At 36.6% G+C, this 26,805-nt stretch overlaps 2 protein-coding genes across 2 annotated transcripts; one reads left to right on the top strand and one right to left on the bottom strand.

The window, feature by feature from the left end:
* Window positions 1-1,246: 1,246 nt before the first annotated feature.
* On the top strand, window positions 1,247-20,438 carry LOC116300835 (protein PHTF2). The gene is made up of 21 exons (XM_031709792.2): window positions 1,247-1,540; window positions 5,077-5,136; window positions 5,660-5,729; window positions 6,861-6,957; window positions 7,487-7,595; window positions 7,718-7,753; window positions 8,551-8,645; window positions 9,041-9,207; window positions 9,957-10,150; window positions 10,734-10,788; window positions 11,276-11,361; window positions 11,761-11,859; window positions 12,511-12,569; window positions 12,984-13,080; window positions 14,164-14,295; window positions 15,387-15,473; window positions 16,310-16,374; window positions 17,357-17,453; window positions 18,148-18,243; window positions 18,864-18,989; window positions 19,554-20,438. The coding sequence occupies exons 1-21, from the start codon at window positions 1,502-1,504 to the stop codon at window positions 19,572-19,574; spliced, it is 1,887 nt and encodes a 628-aa protein (XP_031565652.1). The 5' UTR covers window positions 1,247-1,501; the 3' UTR covers window positions 19,575-20,438.
* Window positions 20,439-20,653: 215 nt separating this feature from the next.
* On the bottom strand, window positions 20,654-26,761 carry LOC116300826 (extended synaptotagmin-2-A). Its single transcript, XM_089028894.1, has 3 exons — window positions 26,574-26,761; window positions 24,629-26,382; window positions 20,654-21,862 (listed from the first exon to the last, which is right to left on the bottom strand). Exons 2-3 carry the CDS (start codon window positions 26,344-26,346, stop codon window positions 21,328-21,330), a joined length of 2,253 nt encoding a protein of 750 aa, XP_088885020.1. The 5' UTR covers window positions 26,347-26,382; window positions 26,574-26,761; the 3' UTR covers window positions 20,654-21,327.
* Window positions 26,762-26,805: the final 44 nt, after the last annotated feature.

Genomic DNA, 26,805 nt, shown 5'->3' on the forward strand with positions numbered 1-26,805 from the left:
GAAACTTTGGAACAATAAAACTTTAATTTAATTCCAATAGATCTGATTATAACTTTAAAAATCCCATAAGTTTTAGTATATTTAAGCTCGCAACATTGTCTTGGTTTTGTGTGTGTGTGTGCTTTTTTTTATTTAAATAAAAAAATTAGCGAAAATTTTTACCTTTTTCGGGACTCTTTTATGCATGACGACTTTGCCAGATTTAGTAATTTGGCTCTTGGCTTCTAAACTAGAAGATTCTTCAGACTGGTTGGAGTTCTGTTCCTCGTCCTTCTGTTGGATATGCTTTCCTGGGCTATTGCTTTTTGTTCTTCTGGGTGGAGCTAGGGGAGCTAACGAGGCAGGGCGTCTCCCTTGCAGACCAGGACTTCTGGCCATGGTAGGCGGTGTTGGAACTAGACTCCTTGTGGAAAGATTTGCAACTCTTTGGAGAGAAGATTCTGGTGTTAGAACAGACCGGACTGGTCTGGGGATTCGGCTTTTAAATCTGTTGTTGTTCTGTGTAGATGAAGGAGTCTGACTTTCTACGGGAACCAAAGGTCGCACGGATAGAAACCTTGATCGCGATGTTCGAGGATGCGAAGGCGGGGTCGGTTTTCTTTCTTCTGACATGTTTACGCACCTTTGGTTTTGACTTAACTTATATTATTTTGTGTTCTAAACGATTTTCAAAAGCTTAAAGCTCGGAAATACTCTTTTTCAACTTGCGCAAAAAACGGCACTGTCAATCAGCTCAAGACGAAAAGATTCTGAAATTTTTAATTGGGTGCGTTGGTATGGTAACATTTGTTCTACGTAGCCTCCACCCACAGGTAGCCCAAACAATAAAATAATTCATCATACAATTCCAATTCATTTTATTTTTAAAGGTGTGATCATGTTTGTAAAACAATATTTTGAGTATATTCAGCCATATGACGATTAAAAATTATTAATGAATTTGATTTTAAATGCAAAAACAAAGTTTCCAACCAAAAATGACAAACCACAGGGATCCCACGCAGAGAAAACACCAAAATGCTCCAGGTGTTTAGCGGTGGGGGTGAATATAATGAGAAATACAATTCAATGCTTTCTGCTATGTTGAGAATGCGTTAGGCCATGAAAAGATAATAAGGTTTTTTGTTTTGACACGGTGACCAGTAAGTAAATCTTTTCATGCCGATTGGGATAACTGTGTCGACTATGGAACGGCTGAGCCCGCGATATTTCAGCGGTTTTACAACAGCGCAAAAAATATAAAAAAAATAGCCGAAGATAACACGAGACCTTTCTTCTTCGATGCCGAAAAAACTGTTCTTATTTCCACCGTCCAATACACTTGGTTTACTCTCACACTATAATCTCAACTTGTTCTTGTTTCTCAACGATTATCTTAGTCCTTTTATGCTGAATACAGCGATCCAAAACTGTTTTTATTTAGTCGTTGTTGCGTTGAAAGCCGGTGACTTGAGTTGTCGATAGAGATCTGATCTTGGATTATCCTCTTTCTTCCTTGTTTATGGACTTGGACAGAAATCTTTCCTGGTTTCATCGTAAGGTAAGAGATTCAATTCCAAATAAATGCATTTCTTATTCATAAAGTGGGGCTAAATTCTGCGTTTAAGAAACGGTTTAGATTATTTACATTTGTAGCGACATTCCTTCAAACGCGGTGAAAGGACGTCATTTTGAACTCTACTTTCTCTACTCAATAATTCTCGCAAAATGTTGATGCGCAAACCGTTACAACCCACCCCAAGGCTGTTTCTTTCCTTTTTGCTTTTTATCTTTCAAGACATAACATTCAGATTTGTGCATCTGGGATCGAGAACACGTCTTAGAAAAAAGAAAACGGGATTTTTCTTGGTGTAGCAAGTTTTATTGTATCCTGTTCGGCTAAGGTTTTTGTGTTGCAGGGTATATTATTTAACTCATAAATTCATTATCGTTGGCTAAGGATTAAAAAAAAAAAGAAAAAATGGAGCTAATATACATTGCCTTCATGCTTCGGGTGCCTTGCAGCACCAAGAAAGAATCGAAAAACAACTTTTTTCAATCAAAGTTGCTATATAGTAAGCTTATTACACTGTATATTTGTATATTTTTGTATTTTTATGTAGCATATAATAATGGCAGACAGCAATGACAGGTGATCATTTGATTTTAGGCTTATGTTTTTTTTGTCAACGAAAGTTGAGCCTGTATTTTAGCAGGATTTTGCGTCTTCAATAACGGAGCTTGCTTCAAGCTTGGATTCCTTCACTTTTTATAAGAGAGTTTTGGCCACGAATGCCTTTATTTTTTCATATCCACCTTGACGGGGAAAAAAAACCAAAACAATGAAACAACTCGGTTAATCTTACTTCCGTTCAAAAATTTTAAATTAAGCTTAAGCTCATATATTTTTAGTAAACTATGAAAACAATTTTCGAGGATTTTTTACAAAGATGTGGCCCTTTTTCAATAAACCCACTCACTCCTAGACTGTAAGATAGTCTTTCTTAACTTCAAAAATGTTTGTTTATGTATGAGTTGAAAGGCTTATCACAAGCTTCCTGTAGAAATTTTTTGGTGCTTTTAGATGTTATCTTTAAGTACTGTTTTGTGTGGCCTTAGGGTTGAAAGCTATCCTGTCATCTATGCCAACTATTCTTTGAGCAGGTGGTCGAACCAAGATTAGAGAGACTTGATATAAAATACATGTAAGAACACTCAGAATTGAAGAGCTTGGCTGTACTTTGTTATATTATAACATACCTATGTGTACATTTTATATTACAAAGTAAACATGAGTATACATGTATCAAATTGAAGTAATTAGCATGATTAGTGCCGTTTTATTCATATTGAATCAACTTCCATTTCCATGTAAGCTTATTTGATTATGCCCTAAATATAAAGAAAAATAAATACATGGAACAATGAATGAAAATTAACCGTGGATTCCACAGACTGGCTCTTCTTCCACTGGATTCCAATTGGAATTTAGAAGTTTAGATTTTTACTGAGTGAGGAAAACTTGAAAACTGAGGGTAAAAGCATTCAAAGCACAGAAGAGAATCAACAAGCAACTTACACTCACATATGACATTTAGGCCCAGCAGGACTAAATGCACACACATGCATGTACTATTTTTATACAAATGTATAGTGATATCTTTTTTTGTTCTGCTTTGCTTTAAATTTATAATTCATACTACCTTAGAAGTACAAGTTATAAATAATTTCATAAAATATTAAAAAGTCCAATACTGTAGGATAGCGAGCAGAAGCATCTTTTATTTATTTATTTTGTTTTATCTTTTATTTATTTATTTTGTTTGCTACACTACTTGGTATTAGAGAGTTTTAGATTGACTTTTTTTCTTCCCGCAAATGGCAAACATGAGGATGTTTTCATAGTTTTCCTGTATTTTACTTAATCTTTTACAAACCTTCTCACCAAGTGCAAATACTCTTTTGTTTTTTTACTACTTGGACTTTTTTGCGATTCTTTTTCAGTAATTTAAAAGAATTTTTTACTGGTCAACTGACGTTTCACGTTCTATTATAAAAATATATATGTATACAATTCTCTATTGTTTGATTTATTGTACAAATTGCTGTGAATTTTTGCAGTATGCAGGGCAAGAAATTAACTTTTAAACTCACTGACAAAAAAAGCTTTGCAACTAAGTTTTGTTCTCACAAGTCACTAGCAATCAGATGCGGTGAATAAAGAATGTTACTTGATGCAGGTTTTAAGCGTTTTAGTCCTTCAACATCTGGACTGTTGTCCTACTTTCAAAACTTAGCTAGTAGAATTATTTTAATTCTAACTATCTTTAAAAAAATTTTCACTCGTATTTTGTGAGTTTGAGAGCATTAATTTTGTGCTTAATATGTGCCATCTATTTGGTGGTTTTGCTATTTTGGGATTGTTGGGTTTAATAATTTAATATGATCCATCTACAATGAAGCCGGCATGTTCTAGATACACTATTGACAGAGCCCACTTGCACAGTAGGTGTTCTCATGGATCCACACATCTTAGACTCTCTTGTATTCATCAATCATCTAGATCTGCTAATTTCCTGAAGAATAACCGGGTAGAAAGTATTATCCTGATCATAGATCATGTCTAAATTTAACATGTTTCAATAAAAGTTACATTCAAATCATAAACCTTTTTAGCAGTGTTTGTAGAGAACTCTAGCTGCATTTTAGAATCCACGTATAATAATTATAGAATCAATCTTTTTCATGTCTTGTTCGGAGAGGGTAAGGGGGGAAAGCCATAAATAGCATGGACTTGCTGGTCTCTAGGGAATTAAGCTCAAGTATTCGATAAAATATTGATACTTGCAGTGTTTGTGTAGCCTCATGTCCATGCACATTCATTATTAACCCACAGTTTGGTCAACCAGTAAAAATTGCCCAACTTGAAACAATTTCATAAGAAAATAATATAATATATTTTAAATCCTTGCAGTTTTGGTTTTCTTGGGTTGTGGAGGTTTTGATCACTTTTATAACAAACAGTGCTTATAATAATTTTTTACTGTACATGTACATCTCCAAAACTACATGAAAGCTAGCATACTACACTGTAAAGTCTAATTTAATCTGTCACTTAGTTTTGCCATATGACTGAAGACATCAGCTGTGAAGTTCCAGGGATGACAATCAAACTACTGTATTACATGTATCTTTGTTACAAAAAATAATAAAATAAGTAGACTGTCCTTGAGACACTCAAGAGAGCACATGCATGCAGTACTAATATGTGAACTCTTCTATTCTTTTTCTTTAAAAAATTTAAAGCAGTTTTCCATGTTTGATGCTCTGTTCAAAACATGCAGGATGCTTAGAATAGCATGAGAGAAACCATGACATGAAGTAGTCAAGCATTTGATTTTCAGAGTTTCAAATGTTATCATTATAGCATCCCAAGTGAATTGATCTGAGAATCAAACACATATTATAAAATATAATATAGTGAATATATATTATACCGTGTACTTCTGTAAGATACGCATAGCGCCATGTAAAGTCTGCTCAAATCGCATTGGCTCAACCTGTCTGTACTAATAAAATGCTAATTTATCACCTTAGCTTGGAAGATATGACAAGGCTCTATGGGAAAGAACCTTTGAAGAACAAGAACAAGAACAGGTTTGTACAAAAATACAGCATGCATAAACAATATAATGCATCCCCAGTTATTCCCTACGATTTGTATACATGTATTGTGTATGTATAAGCACTGGCTTTACACACATTTAGTTTTCCTGTGTGCTTAAAGAAGTTTTAGATTTTACAATATAGTAGTCTGACACAGGAAACTTTTTCAATTTCCCAAATGGGAACTTTGGGAAATTATTGGGAAATCACAACCCAAATTTGGAAAAATCTTGGGGATTTCAGAAAGGAATACAATTTTTTGCCAACCTTGGATTTTGTTGCATTTTCCCAATCATGGGAATTTATGTGAATTTCCCATAAAAGTCCCAAAAAGTACCCAAAAATTTGCCAGAATGGGAATCATAAAAAAATTTCCTGTGTGATGTATTGCCACATGCAGTAGGAAGAAGTTCCAGTGTTTATCAGAAGTCTTGCATCTACACCAGCCACAGTGTCTATTTCTATTTGATTAAGATCTTGTAATGAAGGCTGTTTCATTATATCTCATCTTCAGAGCTCTGTTATCATAACAAAGAAACCAGGAAATCTGAGACCAGAGCTTATTGATGTTGATTTAGTTGTTGGTAAGCAGAATTGAAAGTTACAAATAAACTCCATTCTACAGTACTTACAGTAGACTGAGATCTTTAGATCCGACTACTGTATGAGTACAAGAACATGTACGAGTACGAATTTTTTAAGGCATTTTCATTCTGTAGGTACAGTAGTGTAATTAATCGGAAACCGTGAAAAAAATATAATTCATGGTGTTAACCACATGCACAGGAAAAATTTTAAAACTATTACTCGTACCTGTTCTCATACTCATACTGGTAATTATAGTTGGATATAAAGGTCTAGTACATGTACATGTACACTGTCTTATACAGGGTATATGATGCTGGAATCTCTTAATTCAAACCACTGTTTACCACTTAATACATGTAGCTGGGCATTTCTAGGGAGGTAGACCTACAAATGGTCTCTTTCCATTGGTAGTTTAGGAGGGTGGAGATGGACGATTGTTAAAGTTTTTTTAGGAAATGACCCTGGGGAAATCTTGAATACTGTTAATCATAAGCATGGATCATGGGCTTGTTTTCGGTTCACTATAAGACCTACTAGTAGAGTCAGAGAGAGTGAAAATTTCATTTTCTGGGAAAAGTGAATTGTTGATTTTTCTTTTACATTCATCAATTGGTTACATGTTTAAATTAGTCTGCTTAATTCGGTTCATCTACTCTTTGGCAGGAATCTAAGTCGTTCTCTCTCTTAAGGGCTCTTAGCCCAGAGGTACATGTATAAAGGGTGGATAGGTCTATCTAAATAACTGTAATAATCCTTATCCAGATTGGATAACATCATAGACTTATGCACTGGATAAGGATTTAACCATTGGATAGCACAATCCACCCTTCGAACAACCTCTGGCTGGTTCATGCATTTAAAATTGATGAGACTGACTTTATCGTAAATACTCCATTTTTAATTACAGTTCCATTCAGTGACCACAAATAAAAGTTGCAAGCAAGGCTGGAGTTGCAGCGCATGATAAGCTGTTAGTTAATTTGCTATGCGCGGAAACTCCAACCTTGACTTGGAACTATTATTTGTGGTCAATGAATTGAACTGTAAAATGGAGTATTGTCATTATTTTGTTAGAAGTGTTTTGAACAATTAAAACTGTAAATTTGTATAATTCATGTATCTGACAGGATCAACATTTCACAAAGCCAAACCAGTGCACACATGGCTTGCTGTTGCCAAGAAAGGTCTTCTTAGAGTTATATTTTATCCTTATTATCACTCCTGGTAGGTTGATTTATTTTTAAAAAAACCCTTTGAGTAATGTAGTTACAGAAATAATCTATACCCCCCCCCAACGGAAGAGTTTTTTTGAACACCCCCTCTACCCCCAGAATTTCCAATTTTCTTCCATACAGACTCTCTACTGTAATTTTTGTTCTTTCTCTGACCTCGATCCCTACCCTTTGGAAATTCCAAATTCTCTGTGGGGTGGGTTTGGATCATTACTGGTACCTGACACAATCTCAACTACTCACATGTAAAATAATATATGTATAATTAATTATATTATACACACATTTATTACTGTGTAACTGTACATGCTGTAATTGGGGCAAAAATGTACACAATGATTTATCTTGCCCAAAATTTCTTCGCTCTCATACACCTGCTGGCAATACTTTTGATAGTGGACATCACATCTCAGGATTTTAAAATAACTACATGTATTGCTTGTCATCAAATACAGTACATCATGCTTTACAGTACCTAGAAATATAAGATGCTATTTGAATTCATTCTTCTTTCAAATCAGGTGGAGGCAGCAAACATCTCCAAAAATATGGCTACTTTTCCTGTTTCTCTATTTCTTTGAGATCTTGGCTCTAGTTATTTATTTTTTCAGTAGTTCTGACAGTATTAAGGTAAGGATTAGTCGAGTGAGGCATTTAACCAGTGAAAGAAAAAATGTCAAGGTGAATGTGTAATATAGTCAAATATTCTGACGGTACGTAACGTCTTTATTAATTACTTGTTCTGTTCACAGATTGTATCATGGACAGAAGTCTATGGACCAGCATTGGTAAGTTAATTAATGCACAGTATGGAAATAATATGACAGTACAGTGTATATTATGTGTGCGCTTATTGGTTAATTGGAGGTGAATATTGTACAATTATATTCACCTCTGAATCTCGGAATATTGAGTAGCCAACAAAATGGCATCTGCCGTTAATCGTTTTGCTACAATTCCCGTTGAGGAAATTGAAAAAATGAAAGTAAATGCCATTCCTATCAATACTAAAAAGGCAACGAAGTATGGCCTAAAAGTGTTGCTAACAGTTTTGCTAAAAGTTTTGCATGAATTTGTCACACAAACTAAAAGTTTCTGTACTTGTTTGTTTTTATTGAAATATTGTATATAAAAATAAGTTATTCTGTACACAAGTTGGTATATGCTAAAACAATTATTCGCCTCAGGCTCAGTGAATATGGAGAATATTTACCTCGCCGCTCCAAGACTCGCGTCCCAGAGATCACTTCGCCTCGGCGAATAAGAGTTAATTATACAAAGAGAGGACATGATCATCATTAAGATTGTTAATAAATTATAATAATTACATGTATCATTAATAAAGTTTTTTAAAACGAAAAAATAAATAAAAATGTTAATTTTTTTTTTGTGGCTGTTGATGAACACTGAGTGTACAATATGTAATTTTCACTCTTGAGCAAAATTGGGACGTGATGTTACCTACCTACAGTATTGTCCTCATGCCTCATGACACATAGCGCCTTATTTTGAACTGCTATCATCATTTTACTCCTCTTTCACTCCAGGATTGAATTAATGAGTGAATTTTTCGTAAACGTCTTAGATAATGGTCCTATTAGGAACTCTTCATTTTCACATGGTGTCCACTGATCATGCTGAAAACATCAGACGAAGTAGAAAAACAAAACAAATTAAAAAGTAAGTCAGAACAACATTAGTTTTTTAAGCTGCTTGCCTTGTTACAGCACCCAGTGAGCCCCTCTCAATGTGACTGTACAGCTGATGGCCTTGCTCCATGTACTATTTCATGTGAATGAATAGGCATCAGTATGGTGCTATTTTCACTAAATGTGTAGTTCCAGAAAATTATCTATACCCACCCCACAGAGGAATTTGGAATTTCCGAAGAGTAGGGGGGTCAGAGAAAGAACTGAAATTACAGAGTTTGTATGGAAGAAAATTGGAATTTCTGGGGGGTAGGGGGGTGTCTAAAAAAAGTACGGTACAGTACAGTACTCCTGACAGTTTTTGCATGCATAGCAGGGTGACATTTGATTTATTTTACAAAAATATTTAACATTTTTGTTATCTAGACGTCGTGTAAGCCGGCCAAAACGAATGTCTGATAAAAGTGGTTCACCTCAAGCCAATGGTAAAGATGTAAGCAATGGGTTACCTGTTTATGAGCACAAGAGTGAAGAAGTGCCTAACAATATAAGAAAAAGAAAGGTGGCTCCAAAAGGAAGTGAAGAAGCACAAGGTATTTAAGCTACTGCAGTAGTAATACAGACAAACTGATTACTAACCTTATTGCATGGCCATGCTGGACACTATAATCATGCCCATGCTTTTTTTTAAGTATTTTCACTGGTCGACTGGATTCAGTCAGTTAGTAATGTTCACTTACTTTTGACATGCTACTGAGATGTACAGTACAGCATTGGGTAACTTGATAGCTATAAATAAATATATCTATAATATGTCTAGTAGAAAATGTGCCCTAAAATAGATGTCCTCATACATGTAGGCTAGTATTTTTGGGTTCATTATTGGTAGGGTTTGAACAGGGTGTCAGTAAAGTGTCAGTAGGTCCGTCATATGCCCCCTGGATGCCTTGCGATCCAAGATGGCCACCATATCGTCCAAGTAGTCCATTTATCTGTACTCAACTGGTAAACATTGAGACATAGTACACTTAATTTGAAAGCAAATTATTGAGCTTTCCCTGATCAACTATAGAGCCTTGATCACAAATCATGATCAAATCCAAGGGGCAAATAAAGCTTCGTTACAGTAATGACACCATTGATTAATTGAGGGAACAAGAAACAATTTAAACTCCAGAATTTGTCACCATCCTGTCATTCAGCATCGGAAACGTGATTTGTGGATTTGATTTAAAGTCTGTCTGGGTATGGCCTTGGTTAATGTAGCTGCACTGTGACAGTAAAAATAAATCACTAAAATGTTAATAATTGAAGTCATAAATTTCGCTGTCCATCCATCAAGGTACGACACAGCCTCCAAATGATGGAATAAAGTTTTGTGATTTTGGCTCAGTGGAATCCAAGGAGCAAGAGCATTCAGAGGATGATGCCAGCGAGAGCAGTGATTCTACTGCAGCATCGACAAGTGACAGTGATGTGAGTGATACAGTGGAGATGGAAAGTATTAATGAAGAAGATCCCTTTGCCTGCGTCAAGGTACAACTACTATAATTGTAACATCAGATAACATCAGCTATTTGTATGATAGCTACTGTATATTGAATTTGTAATTATTTTTACAATCCAACCTACCTAGATTTAAGTCTTACTATTTGCTGGTTGATTAGCCTGCATAGTGACCCAAATTGGAAGGGGTTGGGGGTGGGGGGCCTGTAGAGGCCCCACCCCTCCCCCCCCAATTTGGGCAGCTACGCAGGCTACAGATTAATGGGCATTTCCAAACCAGCTATAAATAAATACAATTTATAATTCATAATAAAATTTTGATTACCTCTTTACTATATATTTGAATGATGCAATCATTTTGACTTTCAATAGAACCTTTTACCTCGAGCGGAATGTTAAGTGTCATTCCCTAGAGTATAATTTCTTTGTTTAACAGTTGTGCATGAAAAGGAACATATGAACAATGAATAAAATTTGAAGAATCTTATTCTCAAGAGAATGACATGACATTGTGCAAAAGCTAAGGTCACATGGTACACATTATATTACTGTAAATTTATATAATCTTGCATTGAGATTGATATTGAACCATTACCAATTTGTTTATTTATAGAAAATAGACCAAATTGGAGATGAGACTACCCCAAACCTACCTACTGCTGAAATAGGTAACTAACCTCACTCTCCTGATTGTTGGAAGTCAAATGCCACGGGCAGACCCAGGAAATTTTTAGATTGACATCCACCAAAACCTAGTACTTACAGTACATGCTTTTAACTGCAGTAAAACTTCCAGCTGAGCAGTGAATTTTGTTTTAGCCAATCACAGCATGTTTAGCTGTTTTGCCGTCGGCCCTCATAATTCCCAGGCTACTGTAGTCCAACTTTTGAATGTTTTTTCTGTTTTCTTTTGGCTATAAAATATATTATAAAATATGCATGCCTACAGGAAGCAGAAATATGGAAAAGGAAGGATAAAAACAATTTCACTTTACTGTGCGCCATGTTTTTTTTCTTTCAAGCTCTTTTGTCTTTTTTCTTTCAAGCTTCAAAAGGCTAGTAATTATTATGGCTGGTCATGTTGTCCACTCAGGCCAATCAAACATGAATTTCAATGTCTAACAGTCATATATTAATATATTTTTTTGTGAGTAGTGATGGTTTCTGTTTGGGAAGGAGAGCAGTGTAAGAAGGCACACATGACCTTGATGGAAATCAGTGCTGCTATTGTAAATAAAGTGGTAAGCTTTCTGTTTTAATTATACGGCAGCTATCTTGAATTACGGAATACGACAAATGTAAAAACTTTATATTAGCATTTAGTGGTGGTGTTACTTTTTCAGATAATATGAAGTCTTGGTGTTTTGCATATTGCTCCAACTATACCTAACTGGCAAATTCAATTGATGCTTTTTATTATTATATGATATAATCATTGATGATTATGGTGGAGATGATGACTCGTGATAGTGAAAGTGATTTTGATGATGATGCCTATGTTGTTAGTGATGATGATGACTCATGATGTTGATGGTGATAGTGATAGTGATAGTAATAGTGATAACAATCATGATGATGATGAAATTCTCAATGATTTGTTCAAAGGAATGATTACTGTTAGCATAATCATTGTCTTTCAGGACATGCACAAGGGTAATAATGGCTACATACACTTCAGTTGTTTTGTTTCTATTCTACTTGGCATTGTACCACTGTTATTCAGGATCTATGAAATGAAGGTGAGGAACGTAACATACATATAGGCCACACTTTTGGGTATTATGTGTTGACTAGAATCAAGGTCCGCGACACCAGAACGATAACAGGAGTACATTTCCAAAATGATTTTTCATGTACACGCTGTTGCCCTCAGCATTGCTGTCCTTGCTAGGACTTCAGTTGAAGCTTTTTCGCACTCTAGAGAGAACATAAAGAAGCAATAGGTTGCATGCGTGCATAAAAACCATTTTAAAAATCTGCTCATGTCATCATCCTAGCGCTGCCGTCCTGGTCCTGCCAACCTAGTCTCCCTCGCATCCGTTTTTAGTGTCGGTCGTCACGCAGGGAGCGTTGCATTTGTTTAAGGTCTTAATACTGAAGGGAGCATAGAAAAATGTTTATACAGATATAGAAAGAAAAAGATGTGTTGTTGCTCTTCTTTGTAAAGCTAGTTGCATGCGAGCATGCATAGGTGTCAGCACTGCACAATTGTGCTTTGTTCAGTAATTCTGAACAGTTCTAGACTAATCAGGGTTAGCATATAGTAAGGTGTCTATTATATAATTGTGTCACATATTTCCTTTAATGCGACAATGATATTTTTCAGTAATTAAAATAAATGTATTGTATTAACTGGTATCAATTATAACTAATCATATTCCTTCTTCTAGGCCTTTTCATCATACACCTCTGAGGAACTGTTCAGTGCACTGTTTGGCTACACTATCTGGTTAGTAACTCAATCATGTCTAAAACATTGTCATAAAAAAATAAATATTATTCCTCCTAACTCCAAGCTAGCTTTTTTAAGTCTCATACAGATCTCACGCGAATATTGTATATTACTTTTAAAATGTGTAAATCAATGCTTCTTTTTTAGAGTAACAATTTTAACATTAAATGTAATTTGGCCGAGATATTTCAAAGTCAACCTTACGCAAATCAGGACGAATTCTGTATCAGGGTTTACAGATGCCTTCACGGTAGTGATTTTGTATTGTTCTAAGGTCATTAATTAGTATTCATGATTTTTTTAAAGCTTAAAAATGCTATATTCATTGCCACAAGTACAGCATTGGCGCAGCTGAATGGGGTCAAATTGTAAGCAATTATTGATGAGATAATGAATGCTTATTCTTACCAGGTCAAGGATTGTAGTGGTGGTTGGTATTTTAGAGAGAATCGTTCTGTGCTTTTCATTTCTATTTCTTCTGTGTGTAGCAGAACGCTCCTACAGAGAGGTGAGTACAAGTTAGAATAACTAAAAGAACCTGTAAGGAGCTAGGCAATAGCTGTTATTACAGTCTGCAATGAGATATTGTGTGGTTCCAGAAACTATCCATACCCAGTACCCCACAGAGGAATTTGGGAATTTCCGAAAGGTAGGGGGTCAGAGAAAGAACGAAAATCATAGAGTTTGTATGAAAGAAAATTGGAATTTCTGGGGGTAGGGGGGGGGGGGGGGTCTTAAAAAAATTCCTCCGTGAGGGGGGTATATATGGATAATTTTTGGAACTACACTTTCTTTTGAGTGAGGCTTTCTTTGTTGTCTCATTTGCATATCATTTGCATGCATCCATAATATCTGCCATTATTAGTTACAGTCATTCACAAAAAATCTGGTCCATTAATGATTTTGCTTATGTATGATTGAAAAAGATTCAAATTTAAAAAAATAAATGTGTGCCTTTCACATCAGTCTGTGGTCATGGGTTCAATTCTCAGACCATGTATCATACGATACTTATAGATGGTTATCTCCTAAAGTTGCTTCATGCCCCTCCACCCCCTTGAAGGATTTTTAGTTATCCTCCCTCTGGCAAGATTATAAAACTTCAGAATTCCAATATGATATGCTGAAGGCTTAAAAAGCATTGGCTGATGGGAGACCGTCCAATTACTTCCATCACTTCAGACAAATAGAATATAATAGCTTGATTAGCATAATAGCTGATAATAGCTTAGATTAGATCATAATATCATAAAAAATACCTCTTGCTGCGCAAAAGTAGTGTAAGAGTCACACGCATTTGACCATATTGTTCTTTCAAATTTTATTCTAATGAAATCTTTATTACATAGCGCGCGCTACTCAACATGTCAGCGTGCACAATCCATATCTGGATGCACGGTCGCACACGCTAATTAACCAATCAGAGAGCGCGTTATATCGTGGCTATGTTATGAATATAATTATTTTACTGATGTCCAGTGTGCAAAAAATAAATGATGGTACAATAGTATGTCGAAACGTCGTCTATGAAACATTTATCACTGAACTTTATGATTAAAAACTTCATAACCTGTTTTAATTTACTTTTTAGCGCTGCTTATATGCCAAGTTGTTTGGCTGGCTAACCTCATCTCGTAAAGCAAGGAGAGCTGGACTCCCACACTTCAGGCTACACAAAGTGCGCAATATTAAAACATGGCTGTCACTAAGAGCACTACTAAAGGTATCGTAAACTTAATCAATTTTGATTTTACGTGTAGACTCTTGATCACTCACACTCTCCTCTTTCTCTTTCTCTTCTGAACCCCTATCGTTGAAAAAAAAAAAAAGGACAGGGAAAATGAACTGTCAGTTTAACAAATAGACATCAGTTTTTTATTATGTGTCTGTCCTCTCATTGAAGATAAATTGCGTCATCACATTGACAAAGTAGTGTGGATACTTCTTTGACGATGTGATGACGTAATTTATCTTCAATAAAAGGACAGAAACATACAACACTGATGTCTTTTTTTTTTTACAATAACAAAAACGATCAAAACAACCAACGGAAAGAGCGATAAAAACGCGCGCTTGTTGACATCAGCTTTATCTGTCTGTCCTCTTGTTGATGATAAAAAATAACCAATCAGCGCGCGAAAAATGTGTAAGTTATTGTAAAATATAGAGTGACTTGATTCGTCTTTGTGCTGAGTTCCCCATTTCAGACCAGGAGTCATTCCCTAGAGCATCATTTCTTTGTTTACCGGTTGTGCACGAGAAGACACATGAATATAGATACAACTCAAACGAAGGATCTTATTCTCTAAGGAATGAAAGGTGGTCTGAAATGGGTAAACATTGCTCTAAAACGAATTAGGTCTGTTATAAGCCAGGCTTTATGCTTTTAAGATTACAGTGGAACCCTGTAACTGTGGGGACACACTAACCGGGACCACTTGAAAAAATTAACCAATCACAACATGGAGTGAAAACAAAGGAATCAAACTTAATTAAAACTTTAACCAATCAGGAAAAAGAATGAAGCCTAGATATCTGAGGGAAAAAACTTAGATGTTATCAGCAACCATGGGAATAAATTTGTGATTGGCCGAGGTCAATACAGTATTATACCTGATTTTGCTCTCTCCTGATTGGCTAAAGTCTTCTTTAATTTTTATCTTAAATTTTGTTCAAGCATTCCCTGTTCGTGTGTCCATACAGTAATACAGACTTAATTTTCAGACTGCAAGGAGGGTTGTCTTAAAGTTATCCATAAAGCTGGCTAGGCTTTGATCATATCTGACCCAATTGTTTGTTATATTCTGTTTTTAGCGCCGTGGCCCCCAGAGATCGGTAGATATGATCGTATCTTCGTCTTTCCTGCTTGGGATTGCATTAGTGATAGTCATGTGTGCTCAGGTAATTACCAATAAACAAACAATTGGTATTAGGAAATCGCACGATCTCGAGTACTTCAGAATTTACGGGTACGAGTGATGTTTTGAAAGTTTTCAAAATTGGACGAGCCTTTTAGGCAAGTACAATTGAGAGCTTTCAAAACATCACTAGTGTCTGTAAATTCCAGAAAAAAAATCTATAAATTTCGAATCGTATGAGAACATTGTGCGATTTTTCGTTATACACTCAGCAAAATTGAGGAATTTAATTGGGACTCTACAGAGTACAATTTGTATAGGAAATCGCACGATCTCGAGTACAATTTGGAAATTAATAGACACGAGTAATGTTTTGAAAGTTCTTGTAATTGCACGAGCCTTTAGGCGAGAAGATCGTGCGATTTTTTGTTTATAGTTCACTCAACAAAATTTCAGGAAAAAATGCGAAGCGACGCCGTTCATCTTTGTCTATTTGGCGGCCGATTTTCAGTCTATCGCGCAACCTGAAATGCATAAAAAAGATTAGTTCTTATTAGTTTTTACGGCTTTTTTTTGCCGCTGTTGACATTGTTTTGGCCGTGTTTCCATAACGACTTAATTCGGTACTCCTACGGAGTACAATTAACGCTATAATTGTACTCCTCTCGACCAATCAGAATCGAGTAATTTTGTTGAGTGTACTATAAGGGATTTAAATGTGCTTCTCTTGGCCAATCAGAATCGAGAAATTTTGTTGAGTGTATTTTAAGACATTAAATCTTTTAGTTTTGTAGGATGGAAAACTTTTTCCATAATTTTTTTCTGTGTGTATTTTTCCATTGAATGATGATGACATACCATCTTTATGCTTTCTTTCAGCTTTTAAAAGGCACTGAAAAGGAACGGTTTCCATCTTTAATGTTCAACTGGGAAGTTTCTGTCTGGTAGGTATTATTTGCCTTTCATCTATTCTTGTGACAGTGCATGTTACGTCATAGCCTCCATGTTGGTTGACGATTACAAAGCATTCCTCATCGACTTCACTTGCTAGATCGAATAACATGGTAGATTTTTCATTTATTCAGTATCTCAAGGGATTTTGAGTCACGTGGTTGCACCCCAAAAATAGGGAGAAGTGCTCCGTTTTAAAAGAACTGCAAGGCACAGAGTTTGCCAATTTATTAATCACTCGAGATTCTCCACCTCTTTACCATGAATAGTGAACAAGAAATGAAGTCTTAGTCTAGTACTGTACCTCGACATCATTTTCCTTTAGGGAGAAGAGTGAAAGAGCTAGATTATATTTCATTTGCGATTTTGAAAATCATTAGTCTAGGCAACAGCATTCGTCTTGAAATAGAGTTCGGGTATGTCATTAACCAGCTAGCAGCTGCTGCCGAACAATTTACCATGATTATGGTACTCGCTGCTGGAATGGCCCAGGAATTTTCTTCATAAAGTCCTTAGACTTTACGAAGAAAATTCCGGATGCAACGTAGGCTGGAAAGGTGTGCCGTGAAAAGAGTGTAATCCCTGCTCCATGTAACCGTTAGTTTAGGAGCAGGCGTAGCTCAGTTGGTTAGTGCGCGGCCTTCAGAGCTTGAGGTCCATGGTTCGATCCTCAGGAACTCCACGTCTGTTTCGACTTCTCTCTGTTCTGTGTAGCTTTAATTAGCTTTAAATACCGTCAAAAGGAGCACTGATAGTTAGAGGGGGTAGAGGGCGCACCTTCGAGCGCATTAAACATGAGCCCTTGGCTCGGGAGATTTGGGCAACCGCTCCCCGCGTTATCGAAGTAAAATAAATTACCTTTACCTTTTTACCTTTTACCTTCATGTTTTTAGACTCGTTCAGTAGTGATTGAACATAAATTGTGTAGTACATGTATGACACTAAGTGGGTGTTTATTTGATGGCTTATCTACAGGGGACTGGTCCTTTCCATCTATGTGCTGAGGTTCATGACTCTTGGTTCTAAAATCAATCACAAGTACAGGAATACTTCAGTTGTCTTGACTGAACAGGTAATATATTTATCCAGCCTCAAGAAAATACAGCCAATCAGAATGCAGAAAAACCGTGGCACATCCATTCTTATATCGCCATACTATGCTTATCACTTGAGTAAGAAATGAGAAAGTTTAGAGACTTAGGTTTAGTTATCAAAGAACAATGTTATTAGGGGCAAGGGCATAAGGTTATTAGGTCGACAAGTCGAAGCGAAGGGACCTGAGTTGACCCAATAAACCTTATGCCGTTGCCCCTAACAGCATTGTACTTTTGACATTATGCTTTTGACAGCACAACTTCTCACTCTAAACATTCTCGTTTTTTTTCTCAAGTGATAATCATTGTATTTTACAGTAGTCTCCTTAAAAGAATCTCCTATGTTTTATGGATAGTGTAAAAAAAAATTACACGCCAAATCTAAGTATTTATTGGGTAAATGCATGTATAGAATAGATATGCAATCCAGTAGCAGGAGCCTGTGGATCCAGGGTTTGGGTTGAGGGTGCTGCTCCAACTCCCACCCACCCCACTCCCCCATAGTATTTAAGCTTGTTGAAATGCCAAACTCTTGGAATTTTCTGGGCTACTCTCAGACATTTGAATCCCCATAATTTGACCCTCTGTTCGAAACACGCTTGTGTAAACACCCCTGTGTTCACCCTTGTGTGTAAGGTGATCTGTGCCATCTTATTCCCATGCTTGCTGCAGATAAATCTTTACCTACAAATGGAGAGATCTCCTCACAAGAAAGATGAGCTGATGATTGCACATCATGTACTGAAACTTGCTGCTAAATTATTAAAGGTGAGAGTAATAAACTTGAATAGCGATTTATCTTAAAATTCGGGAGTTTTCTTTAAACTTACCGCCATGCTGGACAGGAGTTCTAATGATTGACTAGGGACAAAAAGAGGCAAAGAAAAGATACTACCTAACTGAAATCCACACCCTTCCTGGGTGGATGCAGAACGATTTGGGAGGGGGGGGGGGTGACGTGTTACCTAGAAAGACATCACATAGCGTCTTTTTTAGGTCTTACCTTGTCCTTTATTCTTATTATTTATCTTGCACCCCTGGCCGCCGTATCGTCGTCGCGAAGTAGTCCACTTTAAAAAGATAACGTGTGTACCAAACACTTTTTCGTGACGTTATCAAAACAAAAATTCTTCAAGTTGCGGTTTTGCGCGCGTTCGCATAACACCTTTATGGAGCCACCTCAAGCCAATCAGGAAGAAGCAACTAAGCCTAGATCAAATAATTTTTCCGGCAAAAAGCGTGTGGCTATTCAAACATTGTGATTGGCTGAAGTCGATCTCCTCTCTCTTGATTGGCTGCAGCTTTCACACAATATCAGTCATGATTGGTTAACATTGTAACGCAAGTTTAGGTGTGGTTTTATTGATGTTTTTACTTCACTTTTGTAGGAAATCGAGAGTCCCTTCAAGTTATCAGGGTTATCTATGAACCCTCTTCTGTATAACATTACCAGAGTGGTGGTGTTGTCTTTGTTTTCTGGTGTCATGTCTGATCTGCTAGGATTCAGATTAAAGGTAAATCGTGTGGGGTATTCTTTAGTTGTATAAAGACTAGACTTTCTCAAAGTCCTTCGTCTCTATATTACCTCACGCTCGCTGAATAAAGAACAGGCAGCCCAACCAGGATCACGTGTGTTGGATTTCAAGGCCTGCATTTTTTCACTTGGTTTGACTCGGAGCGTTTTCACTCGCGTGACATTTGTGTACCTAACAAAAACGTTCTGGGCTGTTTTTGGATACAAATAGACTTCAATTCCCCGAGGATAGAAAATTTATTGTTTTAGTACACCAACATGGCCGCTGTGTCGTCACGTGAAAGGCCTATAGAGCGTTTTCACGTGACGTCACAGCGACCATTATGGGGTACCAAAACGATACATTTTCTATCCTCCGAGAATTGAACTCTATTTTTATGCAAATACTGAGCAGAAAGTTTCTATTGTTTATGGCTGCCGTCCCATGTGAGTGAAAACGCTCTATATATATAGTTGATGTTTTTTATTTGTCATGTCTGAAGGGGGATGAGTTAAAGATGTTTCATGAATGTCTTTATTAACTTGTTTTTGGAATCCTTTTCAGGTGTGGAAAATCAGAGCTTGAAAACTTGTTCATAATGCAAGCCTTATCATAGTTAATATATATTAGATATATTATTATTCCCCTTATAGAAATGAAGGATTATTACGAAATGTTTACTAGGATAAATCACAAGAGAAATATTTGACAGTGATTCGATTTAGGATCTTTGAGGCAAAATCTTATGCGTAGTTCCAGAATATATCCACGAAAAGATTTTGGTAAGATGTGGAAAGGGGTTGACGCAGGCCACTGAAAGTGCTGACGTTTCACATACACACACACCCTTAGTTCTCATCGGTCGCAGCTTGTACCATTCACTTTTCTGGCTAACCAACTCTCTTGAAATAAGTTTATTTGGCTGGTCGGTATTACTGATAAAAGCATCGAATCATTGCCTTGAGTTGAGTTGACTAGGAGCAGAAGAAATGATCCTCTCTATATTTTATGGAAAAACTATTTATAGACATTATATATTATAACTATTGAAAATATTTTCACCATCATGCATAGCTATAGAATATAGCGTTCATATGTGATGCACGATATCGTATTCATAGTAGAGGCTTTGCACCATCACGTGATGGCAGCCATGACAGGAGGCACAATTGTAGAATATTTTTTTCCCCTGGGAAACTGAATTCTTTTCTCATGTAAATCAGATTAGACCAGATACAATTGTTCCTGCCTCCTGTCATGGCTGCCATCACGTGATGGTGCAAAGCCTCTATTGTATTATTATTATTATTATTATTATTATTATTATTGCTATAAGCATTATCATTTTATATGTATAGTTGTTATTATTATAAAGTATATTTGAATTGCGAGTTCAGAGGTTATTCTGATGAGTAATGAACTAACGCATTCACCGTTCTCTTAATGGCTGACGAAGCGCACTGCAAATGACGCCACCCAGTCATCTTCAAAGGCTGAGCAAGGCTGTTTATTCAGGGGGGGGGGGGGGGGGGGGTGCAAAACCAGGACCCCTGCATCCGCCCTTGAACACAACCATGAAAGTTTATTACATACCCGACAGCCTCTGGCTATGGGCTTACGAAAGTCAAGGCATCACAGATGGAATTGGAATTTAGCATCATGCATTTATAGGGTAGTTAAAATACGTTTATTTTCTTGTTCAGCACCCTTTGTCATTACTGCCATCACTTTATTGTGCAAAGCCTCTATAGAGAAAAAACCAAATTTTGCTCCCTTGTAGGGCAACAGAAAAATCCTTTGCTACTTAATGCTAAAAGACTTGCTGTTGATTTGGCGGAAATTTTCGAGTCAGTGGTTGCTGCATTCCCGACCCCTCGAAACGTCACTATATTTAATAGTCTAATAGATATCATGTACTATTAAGTTTTATTTAATAATTTAACAGGTTTAATGTATGGCGTCTCAACAATTACTGTTGCTTTTAATTTATGACAAGTTTTAAGTTTGTCTTGATTTGTCGTAATCTTTCGTTATGAATTTTTGTCGCGGCTTTTACAATCCTAAAATAAGCAACTTTCTTAATATTTCATATGCCATACTGCAAAACTTACAGGACTATTATTATAAAAAAAAAAACTTCGTAATCTCTATGGATTGCTATCTTATTCTCTAAACGTTTGATAAGCGTTGGTAGAAAGTATTTTGTATTAGCACTTATCTAATGACACGACCGCACGAACAAATCTTTTCAAAACTTTTTAAAAATCTGCATTTCTTTGGTTCAAACGTCTATCAAGATTCTCTGGACGACTTGAATATATGATTGTCTCCAAGGACTTTAGATTTTCTTTAATTCCAATTGTAAGTCACATCCATCTGTTAGCTCCAGTTCCCCCAACTCAACGGTCGAAGTACCAATCAATCGATTCCTAAGCCCACGATCACTCTTTACAGCGCACTCCAGCTGACGGTTACCAAGAACATCAAGACCAACTGCATATTCAAACGTCTCGTGGTATTCTCCGTCCAATGACCCTCTTATGATCTTAGTGACACGCCTCGTTTTCTTGGAGCGATCTGGTAACAGATATAGCCGCACGAACGGGTTGGTCTTGTGCTCGGCGTCACGTGATTTGAGATTTTTAATGCCAATGACTTTTACGGATAGGCAATTTCTTCGGTGATCATATTTTAAATGTAGATCTAGTTCTCCTCGACTAGTTAAGTCTTCTATTGAATGATCCCCAAAGCTGTTTTCTTCATAGACGCTACCCTGTTCGGACCCAGTCTCTGCCTTGTGACCTTCGTTACCAGGCTCTTTTCCGTCGACTAAAAGTGTTGGAACCTGGGGACCGTCTACATGCGGAACATCTCTGAAAAAGGTAATATCTCATTTTTAGGGTTCGATTAAGACTAGCAGTTAGAGAAAAAATTCATTCTTAGTGATATTAACTATAGGTGGTTTGCAACAAACAACAAAATATGATGGTGATGTTGGTTGCTCACAAGTGAATTATATCAGATGGAAAAAATACATAAATAGGAATTCATAACAGTATTTGGATTCAATCTTATGGTAAAAGCATATGTCAAGATATTTCATAGACCCATTCAGACCACGTGTCATTGCTTTATGAATTGCTTGGTGTTGACTGAATCTCATGAATGTCTCGTCAGTGAACTTTCATGATCAATTGTCATTTTGCATTTCTAATTAATCGCAGCAGGTAACAAAATCACACGGGACCGGAAATGACGTCTATTAATAGCAAACTTTGAGGATTTTTTTGGTCGACTGATATGCATGTCAATGCATCTTTAAAGCGATAACGGTAAACAAGCACGAGGATATGAAATAGAAAACTAAGAGTCTGTCAAACTATTAAATACGAGGAACAATCACAACCTAAAATAATCTAAAAGAACTCAGTGCATGATGCACAGTTACGAGAAAGTATGCTTGAGCCATTTACATATCCTATACTTAGCAAGGGCGTTTCTCCAGTAATCATTTATAGTATCCATAAGATACCATTTTTTGCTAGTGTGCATCGTCAATGCAAAGATTTTTCGTACAACGGAAAAGGCAAATAGCAGGCTAAAAAGCGTGACACCGTCATGTGATCAGTGTCACGTGCTAAAGCATCACGTGATTTCATCAATCGACTAACTAAAATTACACAGTGAAAAGAAAGGACAGAACGCAAGTAAAGACAATTCGAAACGCTTTTGCAAAGAATCACAGCTAATTTAATCAATACTTTTTTTGCAAACAATAGCTACATAGTGTCATACATCAGTGTGTCACACAATTTATCTTGCTTACTTAACTCAAGGTCACTTTTTATTCTAAGTGTCTTAGAAAATTATTTATCTCTTGAAATGCCTTCCACTTTATACACATTAGTAGTCACAATATGTCCACTGCAAAGGGAAATATGCTTGTGATTCTTTATATCTTTCTAGGAGTTTTTTTTTATTACAGTAAACTTGTATATCAAATTCAGAGCATACATCCCTCCAGCACATATATGCGATAATAAGCTAAGTATTTCATCTAGCAAAGGTGGATACTTATCCTAGGATACCAAAAGTATCGCAGAAGTAGGAGAGAAGGAAAGACAAAAAAGGGAGAGAAGAAAGGATCTGCAAAGAGAGTTGAATGACTATAGCATGCAGTCAAGTCCTAGCTGTTTTAAAGATTAATTTAAAGAAAAATAACAAAACATCGCCTTATATAAAGAAGGCCTAGGCTACTCAGACTAGTTTAAGGTGCATGTCTCAAAATGATTTTAAGCCTAGCTTTGTTTAAGTGAAAATTGAGAGCAGATTTATTTTTACTTGGTGTAGTTTTACCTCGAGAAAATTGACGAGAATATTATATTAAATTGTATTTAGCCGTCACGAAAATAGATATAGAAATAGATTTATCTTAAGAAAATATTCATTACTTCTTTCAATATTTTAGAAAATATTTATGGTATGAAAAATGTAATGTTTAAACCGTCTTCGCCGTATACTTGACACCTTCATTCTAGACAACTTAGACAATATTGAATCTTTTTTCATGCCAAACAATTGCATGTTTTTCTTTTAATTTCTTATCCGGTTTTATAATAAATGTATTGTATACATTTATTTATGAAATTTAGTGCTGTTTATTTGAGACCCTATATATTTATATTTATCATGAATTGGCAAACAAAAAAACAAAAACAAAACAAAAAAAAAAACGGATAGAGTTTCAATTAATGTTGAGGAAGTGGTTGAAGTAATATACTTATCAGCTTGAAACATGTTTGTAGAATTTACAGTTTATATTATAATTTAATAGTATAAATTTATGCAATTTTTTTCTGCAGGCAATTTGAGTTCAGAGCAGAATTATTACTTTAATTCTAATGAAACAATTGTAGTTTTAAATGAATCTTCATGTGAAATTGTGAAAATTAACTAATAGCGGGCATAATGAGCCACTTTTGAAGAGGGCTATAGAAACATTTACTAATAATTTAGGTCAGTAATTTAAGACGACCGATTACAACAGATGCAAGGATAAGAGGAATACAAAAGAAACTATACTTTGTCTCGATGGAATTCATTCCTTTCTTTGCTTGTATTTTCCCTGTTCGCATTGTATCTAAGATAATTTTGAAAGAGGTATTTATTTAGACCCCTTTAATAAAACTCGTAGAACTTATTTTCCACATTTGACGTCAAATTTATTATTTTGCAATTAGTTTTCCATTGAAATAATAAAACAAAATTTTGGATGTCAAGCGCGAAAAATAAAGCACTGTGAGATTTATTAAAACGGCCTATATGAGAACCAATCTATCACAACTAGAATGATTATCATTTTGACATCTAACAACCTGAATACAAATTAATTATATAATTATTATAGTGCATGCCAGATTACTATCACAATGGGGTAGTTCTTCCATATTGCACTTGCTCATATTATCTCATTTTTCTTATGTTCTTTAACACAACCTCATTTGAAATAAGCTCATCTAAAAGACACTGATTACCAAGCACAAGAGTAACAAAAATAAAGATATAATAAACAATATAAAGTGTTCGTGATACGATTCTTATCATAAGACATATTATCCGTTATGCAACAGTTCCTTTACCTCTCAGTGCCATCCTCGACTCCAGGTCCACCTATTTCCTCGATTTCCATCAAGCTTGGAAGACTCAGCATCCGTAGTGTCAGTCGACAAGCAAGAGTACTCTTGTCCCCGGATTCCTCGAGCGCAAAGGCTTTCTCTTCGCTCATTCCACGCTTCTGCAGTAAATCGTGGATGGTGTACTTCATGACGCCAAGGCATCGATTCCCTTTAGATTCAATGACTCGGATCTTGGCTTCACTTGTTTCTGGATTCTTCAAGAGAAAACTGAGTCCTTGTTTCCATTCTGTCTTCTCCCCATAGGCAGTAAAGGTTTTAAGGGTGGTCCCGACGACTGTGACTTCGCAGAAGATACTGTTTAGAGTGGGGTCTTTATTGACAGGAAGCTGGCTGGCATTGATCACCTTGACAAACAGAGCAGCTACGGAGTCATCTTGGTGTTCCGCAACCTGTTGGTGAGCAGGATTGGTACTCAACGGAAACCAGGATAAGAACAAGTGGATCCTTCCTTGTTTGACGCCCTCCAAAGGCAGCCACACGTCATGCTTGCCTTGCTCTACAGCACTTGCGATTGCAGTCTCGATGAAACCGATCTTGGAATCTTTGCTTGAGGTGTCCTCGTCCCATACAGTCAGTTCTATGTTTTGCCCTTCGCTGTTGTCGACAAAGGCTTCGAAGGTCTCGTTCCAAGTTGGGTTAAGATCATTGTTCTTAACTTTGGTATGGAAGCTCTGCGCGCCTACTCGAAGGATCGCATAGGGGTCGGACTTTCCTTTCTTTCCGATGCCAAAATCCTTGGCTATCAAATCACGCGCTTCGATCACTTTAACTCGCAGGACACCCTCAGGAATCGGGTACTGTAGATCACTGCCATCAACACCTTCAGCTAACGGTACTGCTATACGATTGGGCAGCACGACCAGCGAGGCAATGGTGTCATCAACAATTCCTCTGAGCGTGCTCTTCAGTCCCGGGAAGTCTAGAACATTCAGCAAGTTGGTCAGATCGAATTTTGTCTTTGGACGATTCAGGAAAAAGACAGTAACTCCACCAATTGGATTGTACTCGGAAACCAATGGCTTGAAGATCACTCTTAAGACTCCATGAAGCTGGAAATTGGTCAATCCAAGTTTCACAGATTTCACTGAGAGCTTGACCTGTGCGTCGCCGTTGTACTTGAAATCAAGATCCATTATAAAGCAACCAGCCTTCTCCCTTGAGTCATATGATGAAACACTCATGATAGCTGGAGGTTGATTACCAAGAGTTATCTTATCAAAGTACAGGGTTTGCAGGGCTTTGGGAAGGTTCTTTTGCATCTCTGGCTCGACCGTATTCTTTAGGATGTCACACACCATGTCCCCGAGAAAAGGCCACATTTGAACGAGCATTTTATTTATCCATTCAGCGTGTTCTTTGTCGGAGAAATAAACCCACGAAGGCATATTCTCGAACTTGTGGAAAAACGAAGACATGTGGGCTTTTTCCAAGTTCTTGCGATGCTTTTTCTTCTTGTCTATCTCGAACTGCCAGCTGACGAAGATCATCACAATCATAACAATCCAGGCAAAGCTGAAGTGCATGTAGCCTACGAGCCATAGAGAGAACGTGACTGCGAAGAAACGACCAAACTCCATCATTTCATTCTTCGACATGTAGCGAATTTTATGATAAATTCGCTTGTAGAAGGGTCTCGGAGTTAGCTCGTTCGTCTTCTCCATGATGCTTTGTCGATAAACCCAGACTCCAGTGATTATCTGTGATGGAAAGCACACTGTTTGAGACAGCAATTCAAATGCTATTTATACAACGAGGCCATATGCTAAACAGAAACGGTAGGCATTAAAACTGTTTATATTACGTCGAAATTAACTGCATGTTTAAGTAGGAATGCATTTAGATTTACTAAGAAGTGATTTCAAGCGTCTTAAACGATAAAATCGCTTACCCGAGTATCGTTTACTTGGTTTCGTAGAGTAGCGACAAGGTCTCTTTTCTTCCAGACGCCCAACCACGTCGACAGAAGAATATTTGATTCTTATATTCGTAAGGTCACGCTAGATTGCTCAATGTGATCTTTTGTACTCGAAAGAATAACGCACAAGCTAAATAACACCACGGCCCAATCAATAGCTAGCTGTATTGTAACGCAAGGGAAAATGATATATTGGTCCAAGTTT

This window comes from Actinia tenebrosa, unplaced genomic scaffold, assembly GCF_029948245.1.
Source record: "Actinia tenebrosa isolate PJP-AT-01 unplaced genomic scaffold, QUT_ActTen_1.0 PGA_scaffold13__45_contigs__length_12533684, whole genome shotgun sequence".
NCBI classification, from domain to species: domain Eukaryota; kingdom Metazoa; phylum Cnidaria; class Anthozoa; order Actiniaria; family Actiniidae; genus Actinia; species Actinia tenebrosa.